The 26,507-nt window shown below is 40.6% G+C and overlaps 1 protein-coding gene across 4 annotated transcripts in view; it reads right to left on the bottom strand.

Moving 5' to 3' along the window:
• APP (amyloid beta precursor protein) overlaps nt 1-26,507 on the bottom strand; it is a 542,079-nt gene that overhangs the window by 161,331 nt on the left and 354,241 nt on the right. For all 4 annotated transcript variants that reach the window (XM_053706002.1, XM_053706000.1, XM_053706001.1 and 1 more), the window contains exon 6: nt 15,179-15,381. In XM_053706002.1, the coding sequence (XP_053561977.1) occupies nt 15,179-15,381 (203 nt within the window). The remainder of the gene's footprint in view (nt 1-15,178; nt 15,382-26,507) is intronic.

Genomic DNA, 26,507 nt, shown 5'->3' with positions numbered 1-26,507 from the left:
AAGAACAGAAAGAGCAGAGATTTGTCCTTTCAAGGAACTTGCAGACAAACCTTTATCCAAACCATCCTGAAGAAACTGTAAAATTCTCGGAATTCTAAAAGAATGCCAGGAAAAATGATGAGAAAGACACCAAGAAATATAAGTCTTCCAGACTCTATAATATATCTCCCTAGATACGGATTTACGAGCCTGTAACATAGTATTAATCACAGAGTCAGAGAAACCTCTTTGACCAAGAATCAAGCGTTCAATCTCCATACCTTTAAATTTAAGGATTTGAGATCCTGATGGAAAAAAGGACCTTGCGACAGAAGGTCTGGTCTTAATGGAAGAGTCCACGGTTGGCAAGAGGCCATCCGGACAAGATCCGCATACCAAAACCTGTGAGGCCATGCTGGAGCTACCAGCAGAACAAACGAGCATTCCTTCAGAATCTTGAAGATTACTCTTGGAAGAAGAACTAGAGGCGGAAAGATATAGGCAGGATGATACTTCCAAGGAAGTGACAACGCTTCCACTGCTTCCGCTTGAGGATCCCTGGATCTGGACAGATACCTGGGAAGTTTCTTGTTTAGATGAGAAGCCATCAGATCTATTTCTGGAAGTTCCCACATTTGAACAATCTGAAGAAATACCTCTGGGTGAAGAGACCATTCGCCCGGATGTAACGTTTGGCGACTGAGATAATCCGCTTCCCAATTGTCTATACCTGGGATATGAACCGCAGAAACTAGACAGGAGCTGGATTCCGCCCATACCAGAATTCGAGATACTTCTTTCATAGCCAGAGGACTGTGAGTCCCTCCTTGATGATTGATATATGCCACAGTTGTGACATTGTCTGTCTGAAAACAAATGAACGATTCTCTATTCAGAAGAGGCCATGACTGAAGAGCTCTGAAAATTGCACAGAGTTCCAAAATATTGATCGATAATCTCACCTCCTGAGAATCCCAAACCCCTTGTGCTGTCAGAGACCCCCACACAGCTCCCCAACCTGTAAGACTTGCATCTGTTGAAATTACAGTCCAGGTCGGAAGAACAAAAGAAGCCCCCTGAACTAAATGATGGTGATCTGTCCACCACGACAGAGAGTGTCGTACAATCGGTTTTAAAGATATTAATTGAGATATCTTTGAGTAATCCCTGCACCACTGGTTCAGCATACATAGCTGAAGAGGTCGCATGTGAAAACGAGCAAAGGGGATCGCGTCCGATGCAGCAGTCATAAGACCTAGAATTTCCATGCATAAGGCTACCGAAGGGAATGATTGTGACTGAAGGTTTCGACAAGCTGGAATCAATTTTAGACGTCTCTTGTCTGTCAAAGACAGAGTCATGGACACTGAATATATCTGGAAACCTAAAAAGGTTACCCTTGTCTGAGGAATCAATGAACTTTTTGGTAAATTGATCCTCCAACCATGATCTTGAAGAAGCATCACAAGTCGATTCGTATGAGATTCTGCTAAATGTGAAGACTGAGCAAGTACCAAGATATCGTCCAAATAAGGAAATACCACAATACCCTGTTCTCTGATTACAGACAGAAGGGCACCAAGAACCTTTGTAAAAATTCTTGGAGCTGTTGCTAGGCCAAACGGTAGAGCCACAAACTGGTAATGCTTGTCTAGGAAAGAGAATCTCAGAAACTGATAGTGATCTGGATGAATCTAAATATGCAGATATGCATCCTGTAAATCTATTGTAGACATATAATGCCCTTGCTGAACAAAAGGCAGGATAGTCCTTACAGTTACCATTTTGAATGTTGGTATCCTTACATAACGATTCAATATTTTTAGATCCAGAACTGGTCTGAAGGAATTTTCCTTCTTTGGTACAATGAAGAGATTTGAATAAAACCCCAGCCCCTGTTCCAGAACTGGAACTGGCATAATTACCCCAGCCAACTCTAGATCTGAAACACATTTCAGAAATGCTTGAGCCTTCGCTGGGTTTACTGGGACACGGGAAAGAAAAAATCTCTTTGCAGGAGGCCTTATCTTGAAGCCAATTCTGTACCCTTCTGAAACAATGTTCTGAATCCAAAGATTGTGAACGGAATTGATCCAAATTTCTTTGAAAAAACGTAATCTGCCCCCTACCAGCTGAGCTGGAATGAGGGCCGCACCTTCATGTGGACTTAGGAGCTGGCTTTGGTTTTCTAAAAGGCTTGGATTTATTCCAGACTGGAGATGGTTTCCAAATTGATACCGCTCCTGAGGATGAAGGATCAGGCTTTTGTTCCTTGTTGTGACGAAAGGAACGAAAACGATTATTAGATCTAAATTTACCTTTAGATTTTTTATCCTGTGGTAAAAAAGTTCCTTTCCCTCCAGTAACAGTTGAAATAATAGAATCCAACTGAGAACCAAATAATTTATTACCCTGGAAAGAAAGGGAAAGCAGAGTAGACTTAGAAGACATATCAGCATTCCAAGTTTTAAGCCATAAAGCTCTTCTAGCTAAAATAGCTAGAGACATATACCTGACATCAACTCTAATGATATCAAAGATGGCATCACAAATAAAATTATTAGCATGTTGAAGAAGATTAATAATGCTATGAGAATTATGATCTGTTACTTGTTGCGCTAAAGCTTCTAACCAAAAAGTTGAAGCTGCAGCAACATCCGCTAAAGATATAGCAGGTCTAAGAAGATTACCTGAACACAAGTAAGCTTTTCTTAGAAAGGATTCAATTTTCCTATCTAAAGGATCCTTAAAGGAAGTACCATCTGCCGTAGGAATGGTAGTACGCTTAGCAAGAGTAGAGACAGCCCCATCAACCTTAGGGATTTTGTCCCAAAACTCTAATCTGTCATATGGCACAGGATATAATTGCTTAAAACATTTAGAAGGAGTAAATGAATTACCCAAATTATTCCATTCCCTGGAAATTACTTCAGAAATAGCAACAGGGACAGGAAAAACTTCTGGAATAACTACAGGAGATTTAAAAACCTTATCTAAACGTTTAGATTTAGTATCAAGAGGACTAGAATCCTCTATTTCTAATGCAATTAGGACTTCTTTAAGTAAAGAACGAATAAATTCCATTTGAAATAAATATGAAGATTTATCAGCATCAACCTCTGAGACAGAATCCTCTGAACCAGAAGAACCATTATCAGAATCAGAATGATGATGTTCATTTAAAAATTCATCTGAAAAATGAGAAGTTTTAAAAGACTTTTTACGTTTACTAGAAGGAGGAATAACAGACATAGCCTTCTTAATGGATTTAGAAACAAAATCTCTTATATTATCAGGAACACTCTGAGTATTAGATGTTGACGGAACAGCAACAGGTAATGTAACCGTACTAAAGGAAATATTATCTGCATTAACAAGTTTGTCATGACAATCAGTACAAACAACAGCTGGAGGAACAGATACCATAAGTTTACAGCAGATACACTTAGCTTTGGTAGATCCAGCACCAGGCAGCGATTTTCCAGAAGTATCTTCTGACTCAGTGTCAACGTGGGACATCTTGCAATATGTAATAGAAAAAACAACATATAAAGCAAAATTGATCAAATTCCTTAAATGACAGTTTCAGGAATGGGAAAAAATGCCAGTGAACAAGCTTCTAGCAACCAGAAGCAATAAATAATGAGACTTAAATAATGTGGAGACAAAAATGACGCCCATATTTTTTCAGCGCCAAAAAAAAAAGACGCCCACATTATTTGGCGCCTAAATTCTTTTGGCGGCAAAAATGACGCCACATCCGGAACGCCGACACTTTTGGCGCAAAAAAACTTCAAAAATGATGCAACTTCCGGCGACACGTATGACGCCGGAAACAGAAAAAAAATTTGCGCCAAAAAAGTCTGCGCCAAGAATGATGCAATAAAATGAAGCATTTTCAGCCCCCGCGAGCCTAACAATACAGTATAATTGATAAATACACAATAAAAAAAACAATGCAACCGCACTTACTTTGAATTTAAAATGAGCAGTAGAATATTTTCTATTAAATTTCAAAGTTAATCCAAATTTTCCCTCCCTCAGTATCATGTGATAGCCCTTAGCCAACCACAAAATGTATACATATACTATGCTTTTGCACATGCTCAGTAAGAGCTGGAGCCTCAGAAAGTGTGCATATAAAAAGAGTGTGCATGTTTTGACAGTGGAACTATATTGGAATTGCTTTTTAAAATTGCATGTTTTATATAAATCATGACATTTTAATTTTGACTTTAGTGTCCCTTTAATTTGAAATGTAAGTAAGTAATGACTGTGGTACCAATGTACACAAAAGCAGATCATTTAATTTACTACAAAGGCAGAATTATTTTGCATAGTAGAATTTTGCAAAACAGTACAATGATGCTTTACAGGAATTTTTCAGCATGATTTATATTCAAGACTGCCTTATGCAATGAACTAGGCATTATTGAAGAAATGCCTGTAATGAATCATAGTATTATCTCATTTAAGGCCACAGCTGTAGAAGTGACACTTTAATATGTTTTTTCCAATGAGCTTTCTAATAAAATTATTGGTTTTAAAAGCAATTAAAGTTAGGTTATAGGATTCATATATATGGCTACAGACATCATCCAACACTAAAACTGGCTTTTTTAGATGAACTTCACATTTCTCTCTCTCTCCTAATAGGATTTATGATTATATTTTGAGTGTTTTATCAATGTACAGTTTCCGAACAAGATTGTAAATAACCCTTTCCTTCTATAATATTATTTTTAAAATCAGGTGAAATAAAATTATTAAAAGGACATCGACAATTTTGGGATTGTAATATAAAATCATTTATTATGTGTAGTAAAACAACTTTGCATTATACATTAAATTATCTATTGTGTCATATTTTCCTGTCATTTAATACTACTGAGGGATTGATACTCAAAAGCTCTCCGCTTAGACATAAATGATGTAATACATCTTGTCAGTATGGAGAGATCCCTACAAATTTTTTGAAACACAAATTTTAGTTTAAAAGAGGTTCTTGATGTGAAGGAGAGACGCCTACATTACAATATAAGGTAAAAAACAATCCCAAAGATGTTGCATGATTTCTCTCCTAGCGCAGAGCTTTTGAATATCAGTTCCCTAAAAATTGTGGGGTTTCCGGGTGAAGCCCGTTGCTTTTTAGACAGCATTTTTTTTTTTAGTATATATATATATATATATATATATATATATATATATATATATATATATATATATATATATACACAACTCCACTGAGTGAATCCACCCTCCTGGGCCGACTGCCTGGGTGCAAAAATGTAGACAATATGAATCAAATGAACACATCCAAGTGTCAAACGTTTTATTTGACGTTTCGGGGATCATCATGTCCCCTTCATCAGAATAACAAATTGTGTGAAACACCACTCTTAAATAGTGTATATATCGTGTTAAACATAAATTCAAACCTGCTGTGAACAAAAAGGCATATCTCATAGTGTTTCGCCAGTGGAACGCACGCCATGCGTTCCACTGACCGGAAGTGAATTCATTTCCGGTTACGGATACCAAAGCAATAATAACTATTACATAGTATATACATAGTTAAATTTAAAACAAAAAGGAGGAACATTCTTATATACATTGTGTATTGTCTGGGGAATACACTTGTGTAAGACAAGATGCAAAAATAAACAGGAATGTTAAATTTATGACGCTTCACCAAAAAGCTGTGACCATCTTAATAGGTTACTATGGTAACGATATAAACAAATACATGTTAGCAGATGCTAGTAAGAATCAATGCTGCTTAGTGGTAAATCAACACATATTTAGTGTAACTTTAAATGTGTAGGTTTAGTACAACATCTCATATATGTACTTAATTGTACTAAAATGTATTAACATAAACATGTGTGACAATATTATATAAAGGAAACATTTTAGTAAATAAACTGGCATGAGTACTACTTGATGTAAGGTCCAACATATTATATATCATGTGTATGAACCTTAATAGTATCAAATATTAATGACTCATTTCCAGATGTGAACAAATATCTGTTCCAAAAAAAAGGAGATTACTCCTAACATCATTTATAGTGCGCTAAGACAAAATAGTGCTATGCATCTTCATACACACTATATTCATACCAGTCATTGGACTGCCCCAAATACATGTATTACAAACTATACATATATATATACAACAGTAACTGAACTGTAAATCACGGAATCCAACTACAATGTGTTAAATCAATTACAGTGATGTCCTGTAGGCTTAACTCAAGGTAACACCGTTATAAACGGGTGACAAATTGTCATGAATGAGTCGAAAGTGGGGGCACCGACTGGGTCTAGAAATAAACCCCTTCCATACCACCACCTAAAGCCGTCAGCCAGGAGAACATGCAAACCTGAAGGTGTGCTGCTAACCTAGCCACCACTGTCCCAACTTGCATAGAGACACTGCACCCAAGGTATGTTCCTGGTGTCATCTTCTAGATAATAGCCTTAAAGTCCAGTATGGAATTAACACCCGGGGATAGATGGTTCCCAATTGATAAATACATTCGGCTTCACGCCTTAGGAGCATTCTATCACGGTCACCACCTTAGTCTAATTTGGAGACATGGTTGATCAGGATAACTCTAATGGAAGAAACCGGGTGTGCTTTCTCTAAACAGTAGCATGCCACGGGTTGATCAGAGTGTCCTGTATTGAGGGCTTGCCTGATGGCCAATCTATGATAGGCCATTTTTTCCTTAATAGTTACTCGTGTTTTACCCACATAGTAACAAGAACAGGGGCAAATCAGCAGATATACTATGAGCGTTGTATTGCAAGAGATAGAATACCTAATAACATATGACTTATTTCTGTGTGGGTGATGGAAGGACTTGGTCGCTATTAGAGAATTACATGTTACACATCCCAGACATTTGTAACATCCTTAGATGTTCAATCTCTGCATAGTTTGGGATCCGTTTTAACCAAGTGATTTCTTAAATTGGTCCCACTTCTATATCCCACCATAGGTCTGGAATTTTTGACACAGGGTAATTTTGGGTCAGATGTTAACAATGACCAATGTTTCTTCAGAATAGTGCCTGTTTGTGTGTTATTAGGTGCAAATGTTGTAACCATAATCAATGGTTTGTCCAAGGCCTCTTGTTCCCTGTTTATGTATTTCACATCAAGTTGCTGTTGTTGTTGGACCCCCTCCATAACCATCTCAACCATCTCAGTCTTGTAGCCTCTTTCAAGAAAATTGTTTTTAATTTCGCTCAACTGGGAGACCCCTGCTTCCACATTTGTGTTATTTCTCAAAGTCCTGATCATTTGGGATTTCACTATACCCTTAATAAGTGACGGTAGATGGCAGCTCTCTGCCCTTAAAAGTGAATTACGATCAGTGGGCTTAGTGTAGAGGGTTGTCCCTAATGAATGTTGTGTGATGAAAATAGATAGATCAAGAAAGTGTATAGTATGTTGCTACACATTTTTTTTAGCAAATATATATATATATATATTTATTTATTTATTTATACTAGTTATTTAAACAGTTAATTAGTGAAATCCCGCCAGTTAGCAAAGACTACACAATGCACACAGCAAGGCATGGTTCCCTTACTAAATGTTTCACTACTGGGCCAATCACAAAATTTGCCCTTAGTGGGAAAATTGTGATAACCAAGTAAGAAATTAAAAACATTTAAATAAATGCAAATTTTAAGAAATCACAACATTCTTTTTAATTTATTTTTGAGCCCTAGTACAATTAAAATCAGTGTTTCTTAATCACTGCTCTCAATACCTCCAACTAACCAGATTTTAAAGAGAGATTCTACTCCCTATGCAGTGAAGAGACTTTGAAAAATACATTTTTAAGCAAATAACAAAAAAAAATCTATAATTTAATTGGTGTCTTTTCTTGTAAATGATCCGAAATCTCACCAATGCCCTCCAAATACTATTGTGATTTAAAGAATATATTAAACGCAAAAAAGATCATGTAGTTTAAAGAGCAGTTCGTTGTTTCCCATAAAATGGGAAAGAAATGGGAAAGTCTAACCTGCACATTTAATGACCTCAAACCATTAGCTTTTGGGAACATTAGTGTAAATATTGATTTTTAACTGCAAAAAATTGTAATACAAAACTTGCATTAAAATGTAGAAAAAACATAAATTATGCTTACCTGATCATTTTTTTTTCCTTCCGATGGAAAGAGTCCACAGCTGCATTAAAAACTTTTGGGAAAACAATACCCAAGCTATAGAGGACACTGATTGCCAAAACGGGAGGGTACAAGAGACGGCCCATTCTGAGGGCACCAGGCCTGAAACCACTATCCAACAAAACCCTGCTTCGTCCGAAGCCGAGAACATTGAAGGAAAAAGCCCCAAGGACACTGACCGGCAGATAGTCCGGAAGCCTAGCTAGAGACCGCAAAATCAGACTCAACTGAGCCAACAGTCCTCCAGGAGACACCGTCGCCCAGCGGTCGCCCCCCAACCACACACCCCTTACTAGCAAAGGCAACACCAGCCTAAAACTCCCAAAGGGACAGGGCAAGAAAAAAATCAAAGGAAATCGAAAGGACACCACAAAATTCCATAAAGGAAAACTTCCAGAACGAGCCCAGCTCATAAAGACCAAAATGGGTCCATGACAAATAAGGGGGGGCAACGCCCAGCCCAACAATAACACAAGGTCTAGGACCGGGCATCCGAACAGCGATCCTTACTCTCAACGTCGAGTGGAAGCACCAAAACAACAACTAAAGACTTATCCTGAAGTTGTCAGCCCTTAGAATACTGAAGTATTCAACACTAATAGGTGTAGTAGACCCAGACGAGGTAAACACCCAGGTCAAGAACATGCAGCCGTCATCAGGACGACCCAAGAGAGAATACTTACTAAGAAGTAAAATGCGGCTAAACAAGGCAATCGCAGCCGCCAGACCAACACATAGGTCCCAAATGGGGAGAAGCATAGAACCTCAACTAGGCCCATTACACCCCCAAGGAATAACATCTCAGGACCTACTCCCAGCCGGGCCAGCCAAAGCGTTAGTAGGTCCAAAAACAGGATAACAGAAGAACCCTGACACCCGCTCACAAAAGAACAGAAATAAAATGGCTCAGTCATTCCACAGAGCCCGGGAACCCCCCCCCCCCCGAAACTCCATAAAGACAGTAAACAGGGCTGAAGACCCAGAAGAGTCTAGCAAATGCCCATCTCGATGCGGAGCCAGCAAGACTCCAGATAGAACAGAACAACCCAGAGAGCATGCCTCTCTCCAATTAGGTTAAACCCTCTGTTCCACCCCCTGAATCTAGGTAAAGTCATAAATCAAGGCCTCCATAGGAGAACAAGCCCCCCCTAAGAAAAAGGGGGCCATTAGAGACAGAGCACCTGCCCACGAGACACAAGGCTTCAGGCTGAATCAGAGAGCACTCTCCAACGCAGATGAACCTGGAAGGAATCCCCTGAAAACTTAGCGCACAGACAGGGTGCATTAGCTGCAGTGGTTACCATATAACCCTTCACCTGCGAACCCATGAGGTTACTTCAGCAAACCGTCCAGGGGAAACCATTCACTGAGCCAAAGAGTAGCGGTCCTCAGGAAATCTGGCCAACCGTGACCAGATCTATTAGCCAGACTAAAGGTTATAGCCCAGATTCCCGAGACAGGAGAACCCCAAACCCGCCCTAGATCCTGAAAAAAACGGTAAAAACCCGCAACAGGATCCAAAAGGGAAAACGCTGAGCAAAAGCCTCAGCACCCGGAAGAATCAGGGCGATGATAGGTTTGAACCACCAATTGTTTAAACCAAACAATATCCCAGAAATGTAAACACCCCGTCTGATATAGAAAACATACCCACAGGGAGAAATTAATGTATGTATGTAATATCCAGGAGAACAAGAACACCTCGCAAGTCCCGACCCAAGGAAGAGACCACCCCATGCCGATGTCCAACGCTCCAAAGGAGCTAAGGCATCTCGCACCAAGACACTAGAGCCCATAGGCGTTCGGCTGCCACAAGACGTGCAAGGTCAAGGTGACTCGATCAAAAGCTAATCTCCACCTCATCATATGAGACAGAGGAGTACCTAAAAACTAAGGATGCGGAACATCCCCAGGTCCGGGAATAATCCTAAACAGAGTCCAAAAGAACTCTCTCGAAAGGAAAATCAGGTCCCCAAAGGAGACCCAACTCACATGGAGGAACGGATAAAAGAAGAGAGCAAACATCTCCCGAAGGGAAACCCAGGGCCCCACAAGGAGAACCACAGAAGGAACGAGAACCACAGAAGGAACGAGTCTGACACGACAATTCCAAGAGCCTCCGAAAGACCAAACCGCCCTAAACCAGCGGTAAGGAGGCGCTAAACCCCCAATCCTCCCACGTGAAGAAGAATACTCTAGGTCCCGAGAGAATCAGAAGGAAAAGGAGTGACGCAGCAGAACGCCGCTGACCCAGTCAACCAGCTTGAAGAATCATTAAGGACTGAAACAATTCTTCCAGCCTCGCGGACCCACAAGTCCTCGTTAGAATGCTTAGCTGAAACTTGTAAATAAAAACAAGAATCACAATAATAAAGTGAGCACTGGGTGCCTCAACCGGACCAGCCACGCAGAACAGGCGCCACGTGTCTGAACAAGCCACGAGACAGAAGATCTAAATCCAAGTAGAAGCAAACAGTGAGAATCGATCCCAGTTTATGTTTATCCCTCCTTGCAGGGCGGCTTTCCCCCCCCCCCCCCCCCGACGGTTGCAGCTCATTTTCGTTTTTACATATTTTTGGCGATCATGCGTCTGTAAAGTCCAGACGTTTATTTGCGTTTGTGCTCGTGCCCTATTGTCCCGGGCCTCCTGGCCTTGGGTGGGCCTATACAGTTCCCTACGGTTGTAGCTATCGCTGAGTGCTGTGCCTTTTCGTTACAGAATAGCGCACCTTCGTGTTTTACTCAGACATATTTTTGAGTTGCTAGAGTATCCTATCCTTAACGGATATGGGAATCCGCAGTATTCTACTTCGAATGGATCACCTCATTAGACATGAGGGGATGACGTAATCTCCTGATTGTCAGTTATTGAGATCTTTCCCAGTTTTTGTTGGAAGATCAGGGTTCCGTTTGGCTAGTCCTGCGGATATGCTTGTTTCTTCCTGGGTGTTTACCTACGGGTTGCCTTATATATAATTAAGGGCATTTGAGCCCGAAACGTCATGTGTTTTGCTTCCTGGTGCCAATAAAGTGAAGTGCATATTATTCTGGTAGTGCTGCTGAGTCTGTGGATTTACAGAAATTGCTACCCAGGTGCTGAACCAAAAATAGGCTGGCTCCTATGCTTACATTCTTGCTTTTTCAAATAAAAAATACCAAGAGAACAAAAAAAAATTGATAATAGGAGTAAATTAGAAAATAAAATTGCCTGCCCTGTCGGAATCATGAAAGTTTAATTTTGATTAGACTATTCCTTTGATGCAGCACAAAAATAGCAAACCATAGGGAATGATAGTTATTAAAAATGTTTTTTGATTTTTTTTTTTCGTTATGCAAAACAAAAAAAAGTCACTACAGTAGTTTAAAACACAATTTCATCTACACGTTTTATGTCAGATTTGAACCCAATAAAGCAGAATGTAATATACACAAGGTATAAACAAATATACATCAAAATGTATTTTGAATAAAATATGTTTAAATCAGTTAAGACATTCCTATTAGAAATTAGAAACAAAAATGAAAAAAAAGGTACACGTTAGCTAGCCCCTGAGAATTACTTTCTATTAGCCCGGGACTGGATGCAGGAAAGCTCATTGCCAATTCATGGGGGGGGGGGGGGGGATCACGTCCTAAAAAAGTAGTATAATAATGCGTACTGCGAGGAAATGACAACAAAAACTAATGTTTTATTGCATGGTATGAAAAATAGGGAGCTAGTATAAAAATGCACACTTTATGTAATAAGTATGTGCACAAACAGCTGTGGTTTGGCATTGCCAACTGTAATCACGCATCAAACACACCAATTACTATTTGCTTTCTAGCAGGAAAATGGTACATTGTTATTACAAAGGTCTATAAAGAATGATTTGCATATGTGATTAACCAAACTGCTTGCTATGAAGTTTTCCTTTGCAAAACTCAGTGAGGTTTCACAATGATTATGTTCAAACAACACAACGTTATTCATTGCTATTCAGACATAATATTTTCTATTTTGTGGAGCCCAATCTGCAACTTTTCTAAACCTCTGTAGACAGAACTTTATTTTATTCTTTTTTATTCTAAAAAGAAATGTCCAGAGTACTTGTTCTTGTTTGTTTTTCAAGCTAAGTTTACAATAAAATAGCTGCTTGGTTTCTGAGCTCTTACATCAATAGTTTTCCAAACATGATGAATTATGTCCAAAAGATCCACATGAAGGATTAAAAAGCAACTAAAATACTCTGAAGATTTAACTTATCTGCTTAGCGCCTTTCATCTCATTCCACAAACACAGCACTTAAAGGGATAGTAAACCCAATTTTTTTCTTTCATGATTCAGATAGAGCATGCAATTTTAAGCAACTTTCTAATTTACTCCTATTATACATTTTTTCCTTGTTTTCTTGCTATCTTTATTTGAAAAAGTAGGAATGTAAGCTAAGGAGCCGGACAATTTTTGGTTCAGCACCCTGGCTAGCCTTCGCGATTGGTGGCTACATTTAGCCACCCAATAAGCAAGAGCAACCCAGGTCTGAACCAAAAATGGGCCGGCTCTTAAGCTTTACATTCTTGCTTTTCAAATAAAGATACCAAGAGAAGGAAGAAAAATTGATAATAGTAGTAAATTAGAAAGTTGCTTAAAATGAATTGCTCTATCTGAATTATGAACGTTTAATTTTGACTTTACTGTCCCTTTAATACTGAAAACCAAAAGTCTAAACTAGTACACCTTACTCAGAGGGAAACAAACGCAATTTGAGATTTGGAAGCAAACTTTAAAAAAAGCTGCAGCCTTTTCTATTTCAAAAGGCACATGAAAATAATTCAATTAAATGGATATTTAACATTAAAAATGTCTTGTTATTTAGACAGAGCATATTTTTTTTTCAATTTACTTCTATTATCAAATTTGCATTGTTCTCACGGTATTCTTTGTTGAAGAGATACCTAGGTAAGCATCTGGAGCACTACATGGCAGGAAATTGTCCTGCCATCTAGTGCTCTTGCAAATGGATAACATTCTTGCAAAACTGCTGCAGTATAGTGCTCCAGACACGTGCACATGCTTTTCAACAAACGATAACAAGAGAAAGAAATGAGAAAGTTGTTTAAAATTGCATGGGTGCTAAGCTGGATTTTTTTTTTTTTTTAAATATATTTATTTTTTACTCCCCCCCCCCCACCCCAGATCCGCAATTACCTTTCCAACGGTGGGTCTTGGGGGTCTGTGGCTACTTAGATGCCTGAGATACAGGCTTCTAAGCAGCATGCCCCCATTTCCCAATATTGTTCATTGTAAATTTTAAATAAAGTTGCGCAGTGACGTCACCACGCAAAACCCCGGCGATGTCTGCCACTATACAGGCCAGATTGCCCTCAAGGTGGGTGAGTGCTAGCGACGGCTCTGAGTCGTCGTCAGCACCTGACTGGGACAATTTGCGATGGCGCAGAGCCGTCGTTCGCACTCAAAGGGTTAAACTCTCATGGTTCAGATAGAGCATGCAGTTTACTTCAGTTATCACTTAATTCTTTGTTGAAGAGCATACCTAGATAGGTTTAGGAGCGTGCATGTGTTCTAAACACTAGATGGCAGCAGTGTTTATAAGAATGTTTTTAACAGTTATTCATTGTGAACAAGATGACAGCAGCCTTTTTTACTATTACACAAATGTCACTTTGTAACTGCGTGTTTAACATCCTTTGTTGAAAAGCATACCTAGGTAGGCCCAGGTGCAGCAGTGCTATACTGGGAGCTAGCTGGTGATTACACACATATGCCTCTTGTGATTCCTGCTGCTCTGGAACTGACTAACTGTGTAGGGGGTTAAACACATTGTAATATGCAAGAATACTGCAATAGAATTAGAGCATTTTTCTTCTGTACTTGTAAGTCCCTTTAAGGTTCATAATAGTTGATAAATGACATTCTGTAATTCGTTGCACACACAGTAGTGTAGAGTTTATAGTCTTCAAATAACAAATTGGAGTATGTTTTTTGTCCAACTATTATGGCCCTTTAAAATGAGCTGTCCTAACACTGACTTATTGACTACTTAGCTGTTATAATCTATCCGTCTCAGCATTTCAGATAAATTTCTTATAATCATAACAACAAAGTTAATAAGATGGAGAATATTAAAAAAAGTAAAGTGTAGAATTATTCAAAAATAAGAACATTCACTTAAAGGGACATAATACTCATATGCTAAATCACTTGAAACTGATGCAGTATAACAGTAAAAAGCTGACAGGAAAATATTACCTGAGCATCTCTATGTAAAAAAGGAAGATATTTTACCTCACAATCTCCTTAGCTCAGCAGAGTAAGTTCTGTGTAAAAAGTTATACTCAGCTGCTCCCAGCTGCAGGTAAAAAAAAATAAAAATGAAGAAATGAACAGCAGCCAATCAGCATCAGCAGTGCTGAGGTCATGAACTCTTACTGTGATCTCATGAGATTTGACTTAACTCTCATGAGATTTCATAGTAAGCTTCCTTTACCTGATTGGTGAAATAATATGAGAGTTCACGAGGCTCATCCTTTCAGCTGTCCCAGGACAGACACACTAAAATGCTGCTTAGAAATCCTTTACAATGGGAGGTGGCTACTGAGGAACTTTTGAGGTCAAATATCTTTCTTTTTTACATAGAGATGTTCAGGAGATATTTTCTAGTCAGCTTTTTACAGCTATGCTGCATCACTTTCAAGTGTTTAAACATTTGGGTATTTTGGCCTTTTAAGTTAATATGTAAATATAAATACAATATGCAGAGAGTATTTCACGTTTTTCTTTTTATTTAAAAATGGGATATATATATATATATATATATATATATATATATATATATATATATATATATATATACACACACACACATACATACATATAAATATATATATACACACACACACATACATACACATAAATATATATATACACACACACACACATACATACATATAAATATATATAAAATATAAAACTGTGAAAAATAGAATTACCTCGTACAACCTCTTCCACAGATTCTGTGGTTGTTGTGGTAGTTGTGGCAATACTTGTGGTTTTTTCAGTGGCTTCCTCAAATGGCTCATCAACTTCCTGCTCAACTTCATCGCCATCATCTTCATCATCATCAACCTCATCTTCTTCCGCTAGAACAACTTCTTCCTCGTCTTCCGGCTGTTCTTCTACAACTTTGTCATCACTGCAATATTGAAAGAAGAATAAATAAGCTCCAAATGATTGGTCAGCAAAAAATTGCCACAAAAGTACAAACTTGAGCAATTACAATTCAGATATTTAATCCAAAACTTATTTTACAAATTTAAATAAACTAAATATTTAGGATAAACAATTAAAATGTAATCTGAGGACCTTATTAATATTCACCTGCAGTTTGAAATTCTATTTCTGTGATACAGATCATCTCACTAAAATACAAAACAAACTGATACCATCATAGTGAAGCCCTTGACAAATAATGGGTGCCAGTTCCCTATAGCGATCAGACATGAAAACCTGACAACCAAAGAGCTTCATATAGAAGGAGGCTGTGATCATTGTAGTCCCGACAGCTTACACTAAGAGAATGCTTCAATGACATGCAGTACTGCAAACCCGCGTAGACTGACAGGAACAGAGAACAAAGCAAACAAACTGTGAAACGTTTCTAGAGACTGCACTCTACAGCTCCCAGGGTAGTGCAGCAAAGAAGTGTATGAGTCAGTATGAGGCAGTAGTAATGTGAGTAAAAGATTACTGCCCTGGTTATCTGCCACAAGAGACATCACCCACCTAGAGCAGTTGCATTTATTTTTATCTAAACTGTTCCCATTTGCTGCATATTTTATTGATGTGCATCATATAAGCCAACAAATAGGTTTATATTACACATACAGTTTTGAATTGGATTAAAGGGACAGGCTACACCAGAGGATAGATAATCCCTTTATTACCCATTCCCCAGTTTTACATAACCAACACAGTTACATTAATACTAGTGGGAAAGCCTGCCCAGAGGGCAGTCTATTGTGGTGATGGAACCACCCTGCCATTTTCGGAAGGGTAGTCTATTGCGCTGCATCCAGGTGGATTCCGAAAAAGGCAGGGTGGTGAAAGAATCCATCCAGGTGGATTCTTTTACCATCCCTTTTGCTCTCTCTCTATCCCCTCTCTTTTGTGCTCTCTCTCTATCCCCTCTCTTTTGTGCTCTGTCTCCCCCTCTCTTTTGTGCTCTCTCTCCCCCTCTCTTTTGTGCTCTCTCTCCCCCTCTCTTTTGTGCTCTCTCTCCCCCTCTCTTTTGTGCTCTCTCTCCCCCTCTCTTTTGTGCTCTCTCTCCCCCTCTCTTTTGTGCTCTCTCCACCTCTCTTTTGTGCTCCCTCTCCCCCCTCTCTAATTGCTCTCTCCCCCCTCTTTCGCTCTCTCTCTCCCCCCTTTTGCTCTCTCTCTCTCTTCCCCCCTTTTGCTCTCTCTCCCCCCCTTTTGCTCTCTCTCTCCCCCCCCTTTTGCTCTCTTTCTCCCCCCTCTCTTTTGCTCTCTCACCCACCTCTCTCTTTTGCTCTCTCACTCTCTCCTCTCTTTTGCTCTCTCACTCTCTCCTCTCTTTTGCTCTCTCATTCTCTCCTCTCTTTTGCTCTCTCATTCTCTCCTCTCTTTTGCTCTCTCACTCTCTCCTCTCTTTTGCTCTCTCACTCTCTCCTCTCTTTTGCTCTCTCACTCTCTCCTCTCTTTTGCTCTCTCTCTCCCCCCCCTTTTGCTCTCCCCCCCTCCCCCCCTTTTGCTCTCCCTCTCCCCCCTTTTGCTCTCTTTCTCACCCCTCTCTTTTGCTCTCTTTCTCACCCCTCTCTTTTGCCAACTTTCTCATCCGTCTCTTTTGCTCTCTTTCTCATCTCTCTTTTTTGCTCTCTAACTCTCTCCTCTCTTTTGCTCTTTCACTCTCTCCTCTCTTTTGCTCTTTCACTCTCTCCTCTCTTTTGCTCTTTCACTCTCTTTTTGCTCTCTCCCCTCTCTTTTTGCTCTCTCCCCTCTCTTTTTGCTCTCTCCCCTCTCTTTTTGCTCTCTCCCCTCTCTTTTTGCTCTCTCCCCTCTCTTTTTGCTCTCTCCCCTCTCTTTTTGCTCTCTCCCCTCTCTTTTGCTCTCTCCCCTCTCTTTTGCTCTCTCCCCTCTCTTTTGCTCTCTCCCCTCTCTTTTGCTCTCTCCCCTCTCTTTTGCTCTCTCCCCCTCTCTTTTGCTCTCTCTCTCCCCTCTCTTTTGCTCTCTCTCTCCCCCTCTCTTTGCTCTTTCTCCCCCCTCATTTGCTCTCTCTCCCCCCTCTTTTGCTCCCTCTCTCTACCCCCTCTTTTGCTCTCTCTCTTCCCTCTCGTTTGCTCTCTCTCTCCCCTCTCGTTTGCTCTCTCTCTCTTGCTCTCTCTCTCCATTCTTTTTTTTTTTTGTATTAGGGCACTCCCACTCCCTCCCTGCTGAGCCCCCCACCCATCACCCGCCAACACTTTCCGCCGGCACCAGCAGAAGATTGTTACAGACGGTGACACACATTCACCATCTGTAACGATCAGGCATCTGGCCTCATATGGAGGCGGAGCACCGATTGCGCTCCGGCTCCATATGCAGCAGATGCTTGAAGCTTCAGGAGCTCCATCTCTCAGCTGTTCTTTTGACAGACTTGCATTTTAGCCAATCAGTGCTGACTCACTTGCATTTTACCCAATCAGTGCTGACTCCTAGGTAACTCAACAGGAGTGAGCACAATGATACCTATATGGCACACGTAAACTTGTGATGTCTAGCTGTAAATAACTGTCAAAATGCACTAAGATTAGAGGCAGCCTTCAAGGGCTTAGAAATTAGAATATGAGCCTACCTAGGCTTTGCTTTCAACAAAGAATACTAAGAGAACAAAGCAAATATGTTGATAAAAGTAAATTGGAAAGTTGTTTAAAATGACATGCCCTATCTGAATCATGAAAGTTAAATTTTTTACTAGACGGTCCCTTGTCCCTCATTTTGTGAGTTCAGTTTTTCTACCATGAAATGGTTAATCATGCATAGGGGAAAAAGCGCATCTTGACAGATCAAGAACTCAGAATCTACATCCTTCAGTGATTATTTGATCAGAAGAGAAGCCACTTTCCATCTATCCCTAATTGGTCACATTAGACAATATACTATTGAAGAGCCCCCGCAAAGGTTAAATTGCTGGGCAGAAAATTGCCACCAAAATTACTGTAAGCCTTTGCAGGGGCGTAAATTGACCCTGAGATGCCCCTGAGGAAAGGCAATGCCCTTTATGCCTGATTGAAACCAGCAGAAGCTGATTCAGCAGAGGAGAAAGAGGATCTGCTTCTCTGTGATTGCGAGTCATCCTTCTCCTCTGGATAATCTGTGCCAGTGGGTATTGTTATCCTACCTGTACAAATATAGGGGCATGTTTTTCTGTACAGCACCACTGTGGTGGTCATCTTGGAAACCCTGCCACTATATTGTAAGACAAACCCATAAACGTTTCTTACACTGTGAGCCTGGTTTGCAGGGGGCATACAGAAGGGCCAGGCATGATGCAGGTGGAGTGATGTTACTACTGATTGCAGGTAGGCCTGGTCACAACTGAGGCTTCTGAGACCCCTGTAGTTATGCCCTTAGGCCTTTGCAATGCAGTGCATAATTCTGGTTATAGACTTTGCATATATATATATATATATATATACACAGAATGAGGCAAGTGCACTCTCACAAACAGTTCTCCAAGTGCCAGGGTGCTAGAGTAGGTTTAAATATAAAGAACAGAAAACAGCACTCTCTGGCCTTAAATACAAATAGTTAATTTATTCGGTTTAATAAATTAACTATTTGTATTTAAGCCCAGAGAGTGCTGTTTTATGTTATATATATATATATATATATATATATATATATATATATATATATATATATATATAAATAAACTTGCAGAGGTGAACGGCACTCACGAGTATATCAGCTACCTGGTGCTCTCACTAGGGAGAAACAAACAGTAAAGCAGGTATGGATCCCACGGAAGGACTCCGTGTTGCAGCCAGGATCCAAATGAAGCAGGCACACAGGTTTTTTCGAAAGCACTCCGGTTTATTGGCAAAATTGTTTACCAAACGTTTCGGCTCACACACGAGCCTTTGTCAATGGTATACAAAACCAAATGTGAAAACTTAAACACAAACACACCTTAAATACCCACCCAGCCCAAGTGATAGACCAATCAGAGAGTGTAACCGCGGCACACCCACTCACACAGACCTAAACAGCTTTTTGCCGGGCTCAATGTGGGCGTCACGTGACGTCATCACGTTACCGCCGTCCTGTATGTAACCAAGGAAAACATGCGTAACCATGGAGACTATGCATAAACAAAGGTATTGTGCGGGTGCGCTGGCGGGTAAGACTCTGATGGGAAACAATATATCAATTAATCAAACAGTGATCTAAATACCCCTACATAAAAATACAATAATTGAATAGGTATCTATCTATATGCAACATTGAGACAGACCTAATATGTAGCTTATAAGGCAAATAGCGCTACCGAAACCCAAAGTATAAAAAACTAATAACACAGCCCTCTATACTCATGGTATCAAGGCATGTGGGGAGGTAGCAGGTGAGGGCGAAAAAACAATATAAAGCCCCCTATATATTCAAGTAGGTATACATTGCATCATGCCAGAGGAGTAGGTAGAACTTAAGTCCTGGATGACTCCCAATAGTTCACATCTCATTTGTGTTTATACCAACAGCCAAAGTCTATGTTGACATTCAGGCCTCGAGGGGCAACTGTGTCCAATGTGAAGATCCAACGGGATTCCATTCTTAGTAGTGCCAGTCCTCTATCACCACCACGTCTGTTGTGGGGCACATGATCAATCAGCATCACTCGTAACGAGGAAACAGAGTGTCCCGCAGTTGCAAAATGTCGCGCAACCGGTTGTTCTGATCGTCCTTTTTCTATCGCTTGACGAATTGCTGTTTTGTGGTTAGCCAAACGTTCTTTGAACGCTGTCACTGTTTTGCCTATGTAGAATTTGGAACATGGGCAAATAATGGCATACACCACATATTCCGATGTACAGGATAATCTATGTCTTATTTTGTATCTTTTATTGTTATGGGGGTGTTGAAAAGATGTCCCAGCAATGAGATTATTGCAAGTGACACAATTGCCACATTTGTAACATCCTGGTTTCCCTCTTGTGAGCCATGTCTGTTTTTCATAGCAGTGTGTGGGATCACTGAGTACTAGTAGATCTCTGAGGTTACTTGCTCGCTTGTATACCACCCGGGGTACCGGAGCATCCACAAAAGGTAGACTAGTGTCCTTGGAGAGCATCATCCAATTCTTTTTTATCACATTCTGGAGCATCCCAGATCCCGGAGTGTAAGTGGTTACAAAGTTCATTCGTTTGGGTTGTTCCGTTACTGTCCGTTTCGGGATAGTGTCATTCTGGGTGAGTTTTGTTGCTTCACTCTTTTGTTGATCTATTAGCATAGGTGGATATCCTCTGCTCAGAAATTTTTGTGACATTTCTTCAAGTTGTCTCTCTTTTCGGGAGTCATCCGTGTTGTTCCGGACGACCCGCAGGAGTTGTGAGGAGCCAACACCATCTCTCTGAAATCTAGGGTGGAAACTCTGGTAATGAAGTATAGAATTTTTATCTGTGGGTTTATTGAACAAGGTGGTGTGCAGTTTATCACCATTAGGTGTTTTTACCCTGAAAATTTCCAGGTCAAGAAAATGAATCTGATTGTTATTATGTTCCATTTTAAATTTAATCGTGGAGTTAAGGGTGTTCAATCCTTCAACCCACTCAATAAGTTTTTCAGGGGTATCACCCCAAATCAAGAAGACATCGTCAATGTATCTACGATACATTCTGATGGGGTTCTGCCTGGAGAAGATATTGTATTTTTCATACATCGCCATATAAATATTTGCATACGATGGGGCCATATTTGACCCCATCGCAGTGCCCATAACTTGTAGGAAGTACTCGTTTTCAAATCGAAAATAGTTTTTCTCCAGGCAGAACTCCATCAGATGCAGCAGAAATTCCACAGGTGGACCAGTATATAGTGGGTTGTCAATCAGGATTTGTCGTACCATGTTGATACCATGCCCGTGGGGTATCACCGTGTATAAACTTACTACGTCCATAGTGACTAAAGTGTCAGTAGGGGCCAGACTATCAAAATCTTTCAGTAGTTTAATAAGTTCAGAGGAATCTTTGAGATGGGACTGAGTGTTTTGTACCACTGGTTGTAAGTAGAAATCAATGAATTCTGCTAACGGCTGCATCAATGATCCCCTGGCAGACACAATAGGTCTGCCAGGGGGATCTTCGAGGGACTTATGGATCTTGGGCAGTAAATATAGTATTGGGCAGATTGGATGATCAACTGAAAGAAAGCCCAACACATCATCATCAATTACCCCAGCTTGATATGCCATGCCCAAGAATTCATCAATTTCTCTTTTAAAATTTTTTGTAGGATTAGATTGTAGTTTGCGGTAGGTATTATGGTCACGGAGTTGTTTAAAAGCCTCACCTCTATACTGTACATAGTCGAGTATCACTGTGGCCCCACCCTTATCCGCTGGCCTTATGACTATGTCTTTGTCAGTGGACAGAGACTTAATTGCCCGTCTTTCAGCACTTGTAATGTTGTCTCTTGACAGAGGCATATCTTTGTGTAGTTCAGTAAGGGCCACAGTGATACTCGACTATGTACAGTATAGAGGTGAGGCTTTTAAACAACTCCGTGACCATAATACCTACCGCAAACTACAATCTAATCCTACAAAAAATTTTAAAAGAGAAATTGATGAATTCTTGGGCATGGCATATCAAGCTGGGGTAATTGATGATGATGTGTTGGGCTTTCTTTCAGTTGATCATCCAATCTGCCCAATACTATATTTACTGCCCAAGATCCATAAGTCCCTCGAAGATCCCCCTGGCAGACCTATTGTGTCTGCCAGGGGATCATTGATGCAGCCGTTAGCAGAATTCATTGATTTCTACTTACAACCAGTGGTACAAAACACTCAGTCCCATCTCAAAGATTCCTCTGAACTCTTAAACTACTGAAAGATTTTGATAGTCTGGCCCCTACTGACACTTTAGTCACTATGGACGTAGTAAGTTTATACACGGTGATACCCCACGGGCATGGTATCAACATGGTACGACAAATCCTGATTGACAACCCACTATATACTGGTCCACCTGTGGAATTTCTGCTGCATCTGATGGAGTTCTGCCTGGAGAAAAACTATTTTCGATTTGAAAACGAGTACTTCCTACAAGTTATGGGCACTGCGATGGGGTCAAATATGGCCCCATCGTATGCAAATATTTATATGGCGATGTATGAAAAATACAATATCTTCTCCAGGCAGAACCCCATCAGAATGTATCGCAGATACATTGACGATGTCTTCTTGATTTGGGGTGATACCCCTGAAAAACTTATTGAGTGGGTTGAAGGATTGAACACCCTTAACTCCACGATTAAATTTAAAATGGAACATAATAACAATCAGATTCATTTTCTTGACCTGGAAATTTTCAGGGTAAAAACACCTAATGGTGATAAACTGCACACCACCTTGTTCAATAAACCCACAGATAAAAATTCTATACTTCATTACCAGAGTTTCCACCCTAGATTTCAGAGAGATGGTGTTGGCTCCTCACAACTCCTGCGGGTCGTCCGGAACAACACGGATGACTCCCGAAAAGAGAGACAACTTGAAGAAATGTCACAAAAATTTCTGAGCAGAGGATATCCACCTATGCTAATAGATCAACAAAAGAGTGAAGCAACAAAACTCACCCAGAATGACACTATCCCGAAACGGACAGTAACGGAACAACCCAAACGAATGAACTTTGTAACCACTTACACTCCGGGATCTGGGATGCTCCAGAATGTGATAAAAAAGAATTGGATGATGCTCTCCAAGGACACTAGTCTACCTTTTGTGGATGCTCCGGTACCCCGGGTGGTATACAAGCGAGCAAGTAACCTCAGAGATCTACTAGTACTCAGTGATCCCACACACTGCTATGAAAAACAGACATGGCTCACAAGAGGGAAACCAGGATGTTACAAATGTGGCAATTGTGTCACTTGCAATAATCTCATTGCTGGGACATCTTTTCAACACCCCCATAACAATAAAAGATACAAAATAAGACATAGATTATCCTGTACATCGGAATATGTGGTGTATGCCATTATTTGCCCATGTTCCAAATTCTACATAGGCAAAACAGTGACAGCGTTCAAAGAACGTTTGGCTAACCACAAAACAGCAATTCGTCAAGCGATAGAAAAAGGACGATCAGAACAACCGGTTGCGCGACATTTTGCAACTGCGGGACACTCTGTTTCCTCGTTACGAGTGATGCTGATTGATCATGTGCCCCACAACAGACGTGGTGGTGATAGAGGACTGGCACTACTAAGAATGGAATCCCGTTGGATCTTCACATTGGACACAGTTGCCCCTCGAGGCCTGAATGTCAACATAGACTTTGGCTGTTGGTATAAACACAAATGAGATGTGAACTATTGGGAGTCATCCAGGACTTAAGTTCTACCTACTCCTCTGGCATGATGCAATGTATACCTACTTGAATATATAGGGGGCTTTATATTGTTTTTTCGCCCTCACCTGCTACCTCCCCACATGCCTTGATACCATGAGTATAGAGGGCTGTGTTATTAGTTTTTTATACTTTGGGTTTCGGTAGCGCTATTTGCCTTATAAGCTACATATTAGGTCTGTCTCAATGTTGCATATAGATAGATACCTATTCAATTATTGTATTTTTATGTAGGGGTATTTAGATCACTGTTTGATTAATTGATATATTGTTTCCCATCAGAGTCTTACCCGCCAGCGCACCCGCACAATACCTTTGTTTATGCATTGTCTCCATGGTTACGCATGTTTTCCTTGGTTACATACAGGACGGCGGTAACGTGATGACGTCACGTGACGCCCACATTGAGCCCGGCAAAAAGCTGTTTAGGTCTGTGTGAGTGGGTGTGCCGCGGTTACACTCTCTGATTGGTCTATCACTTGGGCTGGATGGGTATTTAAGGTGTGTTTGTGTTTAAGTTTTCACATTTGGTTTTGTATACCATTGACAAAGGCTCGTGTGTGAGCCGAAACATTTGGTAAACAATTTTGCCAATAAACCGGAGTGCTTTTGAAAAAACCTGTGTGCCTGCTTCATTTGGATCCTGGCTGCAACACGGAGTCCGTCCGTGGGATCCATACCTGCTTTACTATATATATATATAACAGAATTTATGTTTACCTGATAAATTACTTTCTCCAACGGTGTGTCCGGTCCACGGCGTCATCCTTACTTGTGGGATATTCTCTTCCCCAACAGGAAATGGCAAAGAGCCCAGCAAAGCTGGTCACATGATCCCTCCTAGGCTCCGCCTTCCCCAGTCATTCGACCGACGTAAAGGAGGAATATTTGCATAGGAGAAACCATATGATACCGTGGTGACTGTAGTTAAAGAAAATAAATTATCAGACCTGATTAAAAAACCAGGGCGGGCCGTGGACCGGACACACCGTTGGAGAAAGTAATTTATCAGGTAAACATAAATTCTGTTTTCTCCAACATAGGTGTGTCCGGTCCACGGCGTCATCCTTACTTGTGGGAACCAATACCAAAGCTTTAGGACACGGATGAAGGGAGGGAGCAAATCAGGTCACCTAGATGGAAGGCACCACGGCTTGCAAAACCTTTCTCCCAAAAATAGCCTCAGAAGAAGCAAAAGTATCAAACTTGTAAAATTTAGTAAAAGTGTGCAGTGAAGACCAAGTCGCTGCCTTACATATCTGATCAACAGAAGCCTCGTTCTTGAAGGCCCATGTGGAAGCCACAGCCCTAGTGGAATGAGCTGTGATTCTGTCAGGAGGCTGCCGTCCGGCAGTCTCGTAAGCCAATCTGATGATGCTTTTAATCCAAAAAGAGAGAGAGGTAGAAGTTGCTTTTTGACCTCTCCTTTTACCTGAATAAACAACAAACAAGGAAGATGTTTGTCTAAAATCCTTTGTAGCATCTAAATAGAATTTTAGAGCACGAACAACATCCAAATTGTGCAACAAACGTTCCTTCTTTGAAACTGGATTCGGACACAAAGAAGGCACGACTATCTCCTGGTTAATGTTTTTGTTAGAAACAACTTTCGGAAGAAAACCAGGTTTAGTACGTAAAACCACCTTATCTGCATGGAACACCAGATAAGGAGGAGAACACTGCAGAGCAGATAATTCTGAAACTATTCTAGCAGAAGAAATTGCAACCAAAAACAAAACTTTCCAAGATAATAACTTAATATCAACGGAATGTAAGGGTTCAAACGGAACCCCCTGAAGAACTGAAAGAACTAAATTGAGACTCCAAGGAGGAGTCAAAGGTTTGTAAACAGGCTTGATTCTAACCAGAGCCTGAACAAAGGCTTGAACATCTGGCACAGCTGCCAGCTTTTTGTGAAGTAACACAGACAAGGCAGAAATCTGTCCCTTTAAGGAACTTGCAGATAATCCTTTCTCCAAACCTTCTTGAAGAAAGGATAGAATCTTAGGAATTTTTACCTTGTCCCAAGGGAATCCTTTAGATTCACACCAACAGATATATTTTTTCCATATTTTGTGGTAAATTTTTCTAGTTACAGGCTTTCTGGCCTGAACAAGAGTATCAATGACAGAATCTGAGAATCCTCGCTTTGATAAGATCAAGCGTTCAATCTCCAAGCAGTCAGTTGGAGTGAGACCAGATTCGGATGTTCGAACGGACCTTGAACAAGAAGGTCTCGTCTCAAAGGTAGCTTCCATGGTGGAGCCGATGACATATTCACCAGGTCTGCATACCAAGTCCTGCGTGGCCACGCAGGAGCTATCAAGATCACCGATGCCCTCTCCTGATTGATCCTGGCTACCAGCCTGGGGATGAGAGGAAACGGCGGGAATACATAAGCTAGTTTGAAGGTCCAAGGTGCTACTAGTGCATCTACTAGAGTCGCCTTGGGATCCCTGGATCTGGACCCGTAGCAAGGAACCTTGAAGTTCTGACGAGAGGCCATCAGATCCAAGTCTGGAATGCCCCACAGTTGAGTAATTTGGGCAAAGATTTCCGGATGGAGTTCCCACTCCCCCGGATGAAATGTCTGACGACTCAGAAAATCCGCTTCCCAATTTTCCACTCCTGGGATGTGGATTGCAGACAAGTGGCAGGAGTGAGTCTCCGCCCATTGAATGATTTTGGTCAC

The sequence above is a fragment of the Bombina bombina genome, chromosome 3, assembly GCF_027579735.1.
Source record: "Bombina bombina isolate aBomBom1 chromosome 3, aBomBom1.pri, whole genome shotgun sequence".
Classification (NCBI taxonomy): domain Eukaryota; kingdom Metazoa; phylum Chordata; class Amphibia; order Anura; family Bombinatoridae; genus Bombina; species Bombina bombina.
This window is presented reverse-complemented; position numbering and strand designations above follow the sequence as displayed.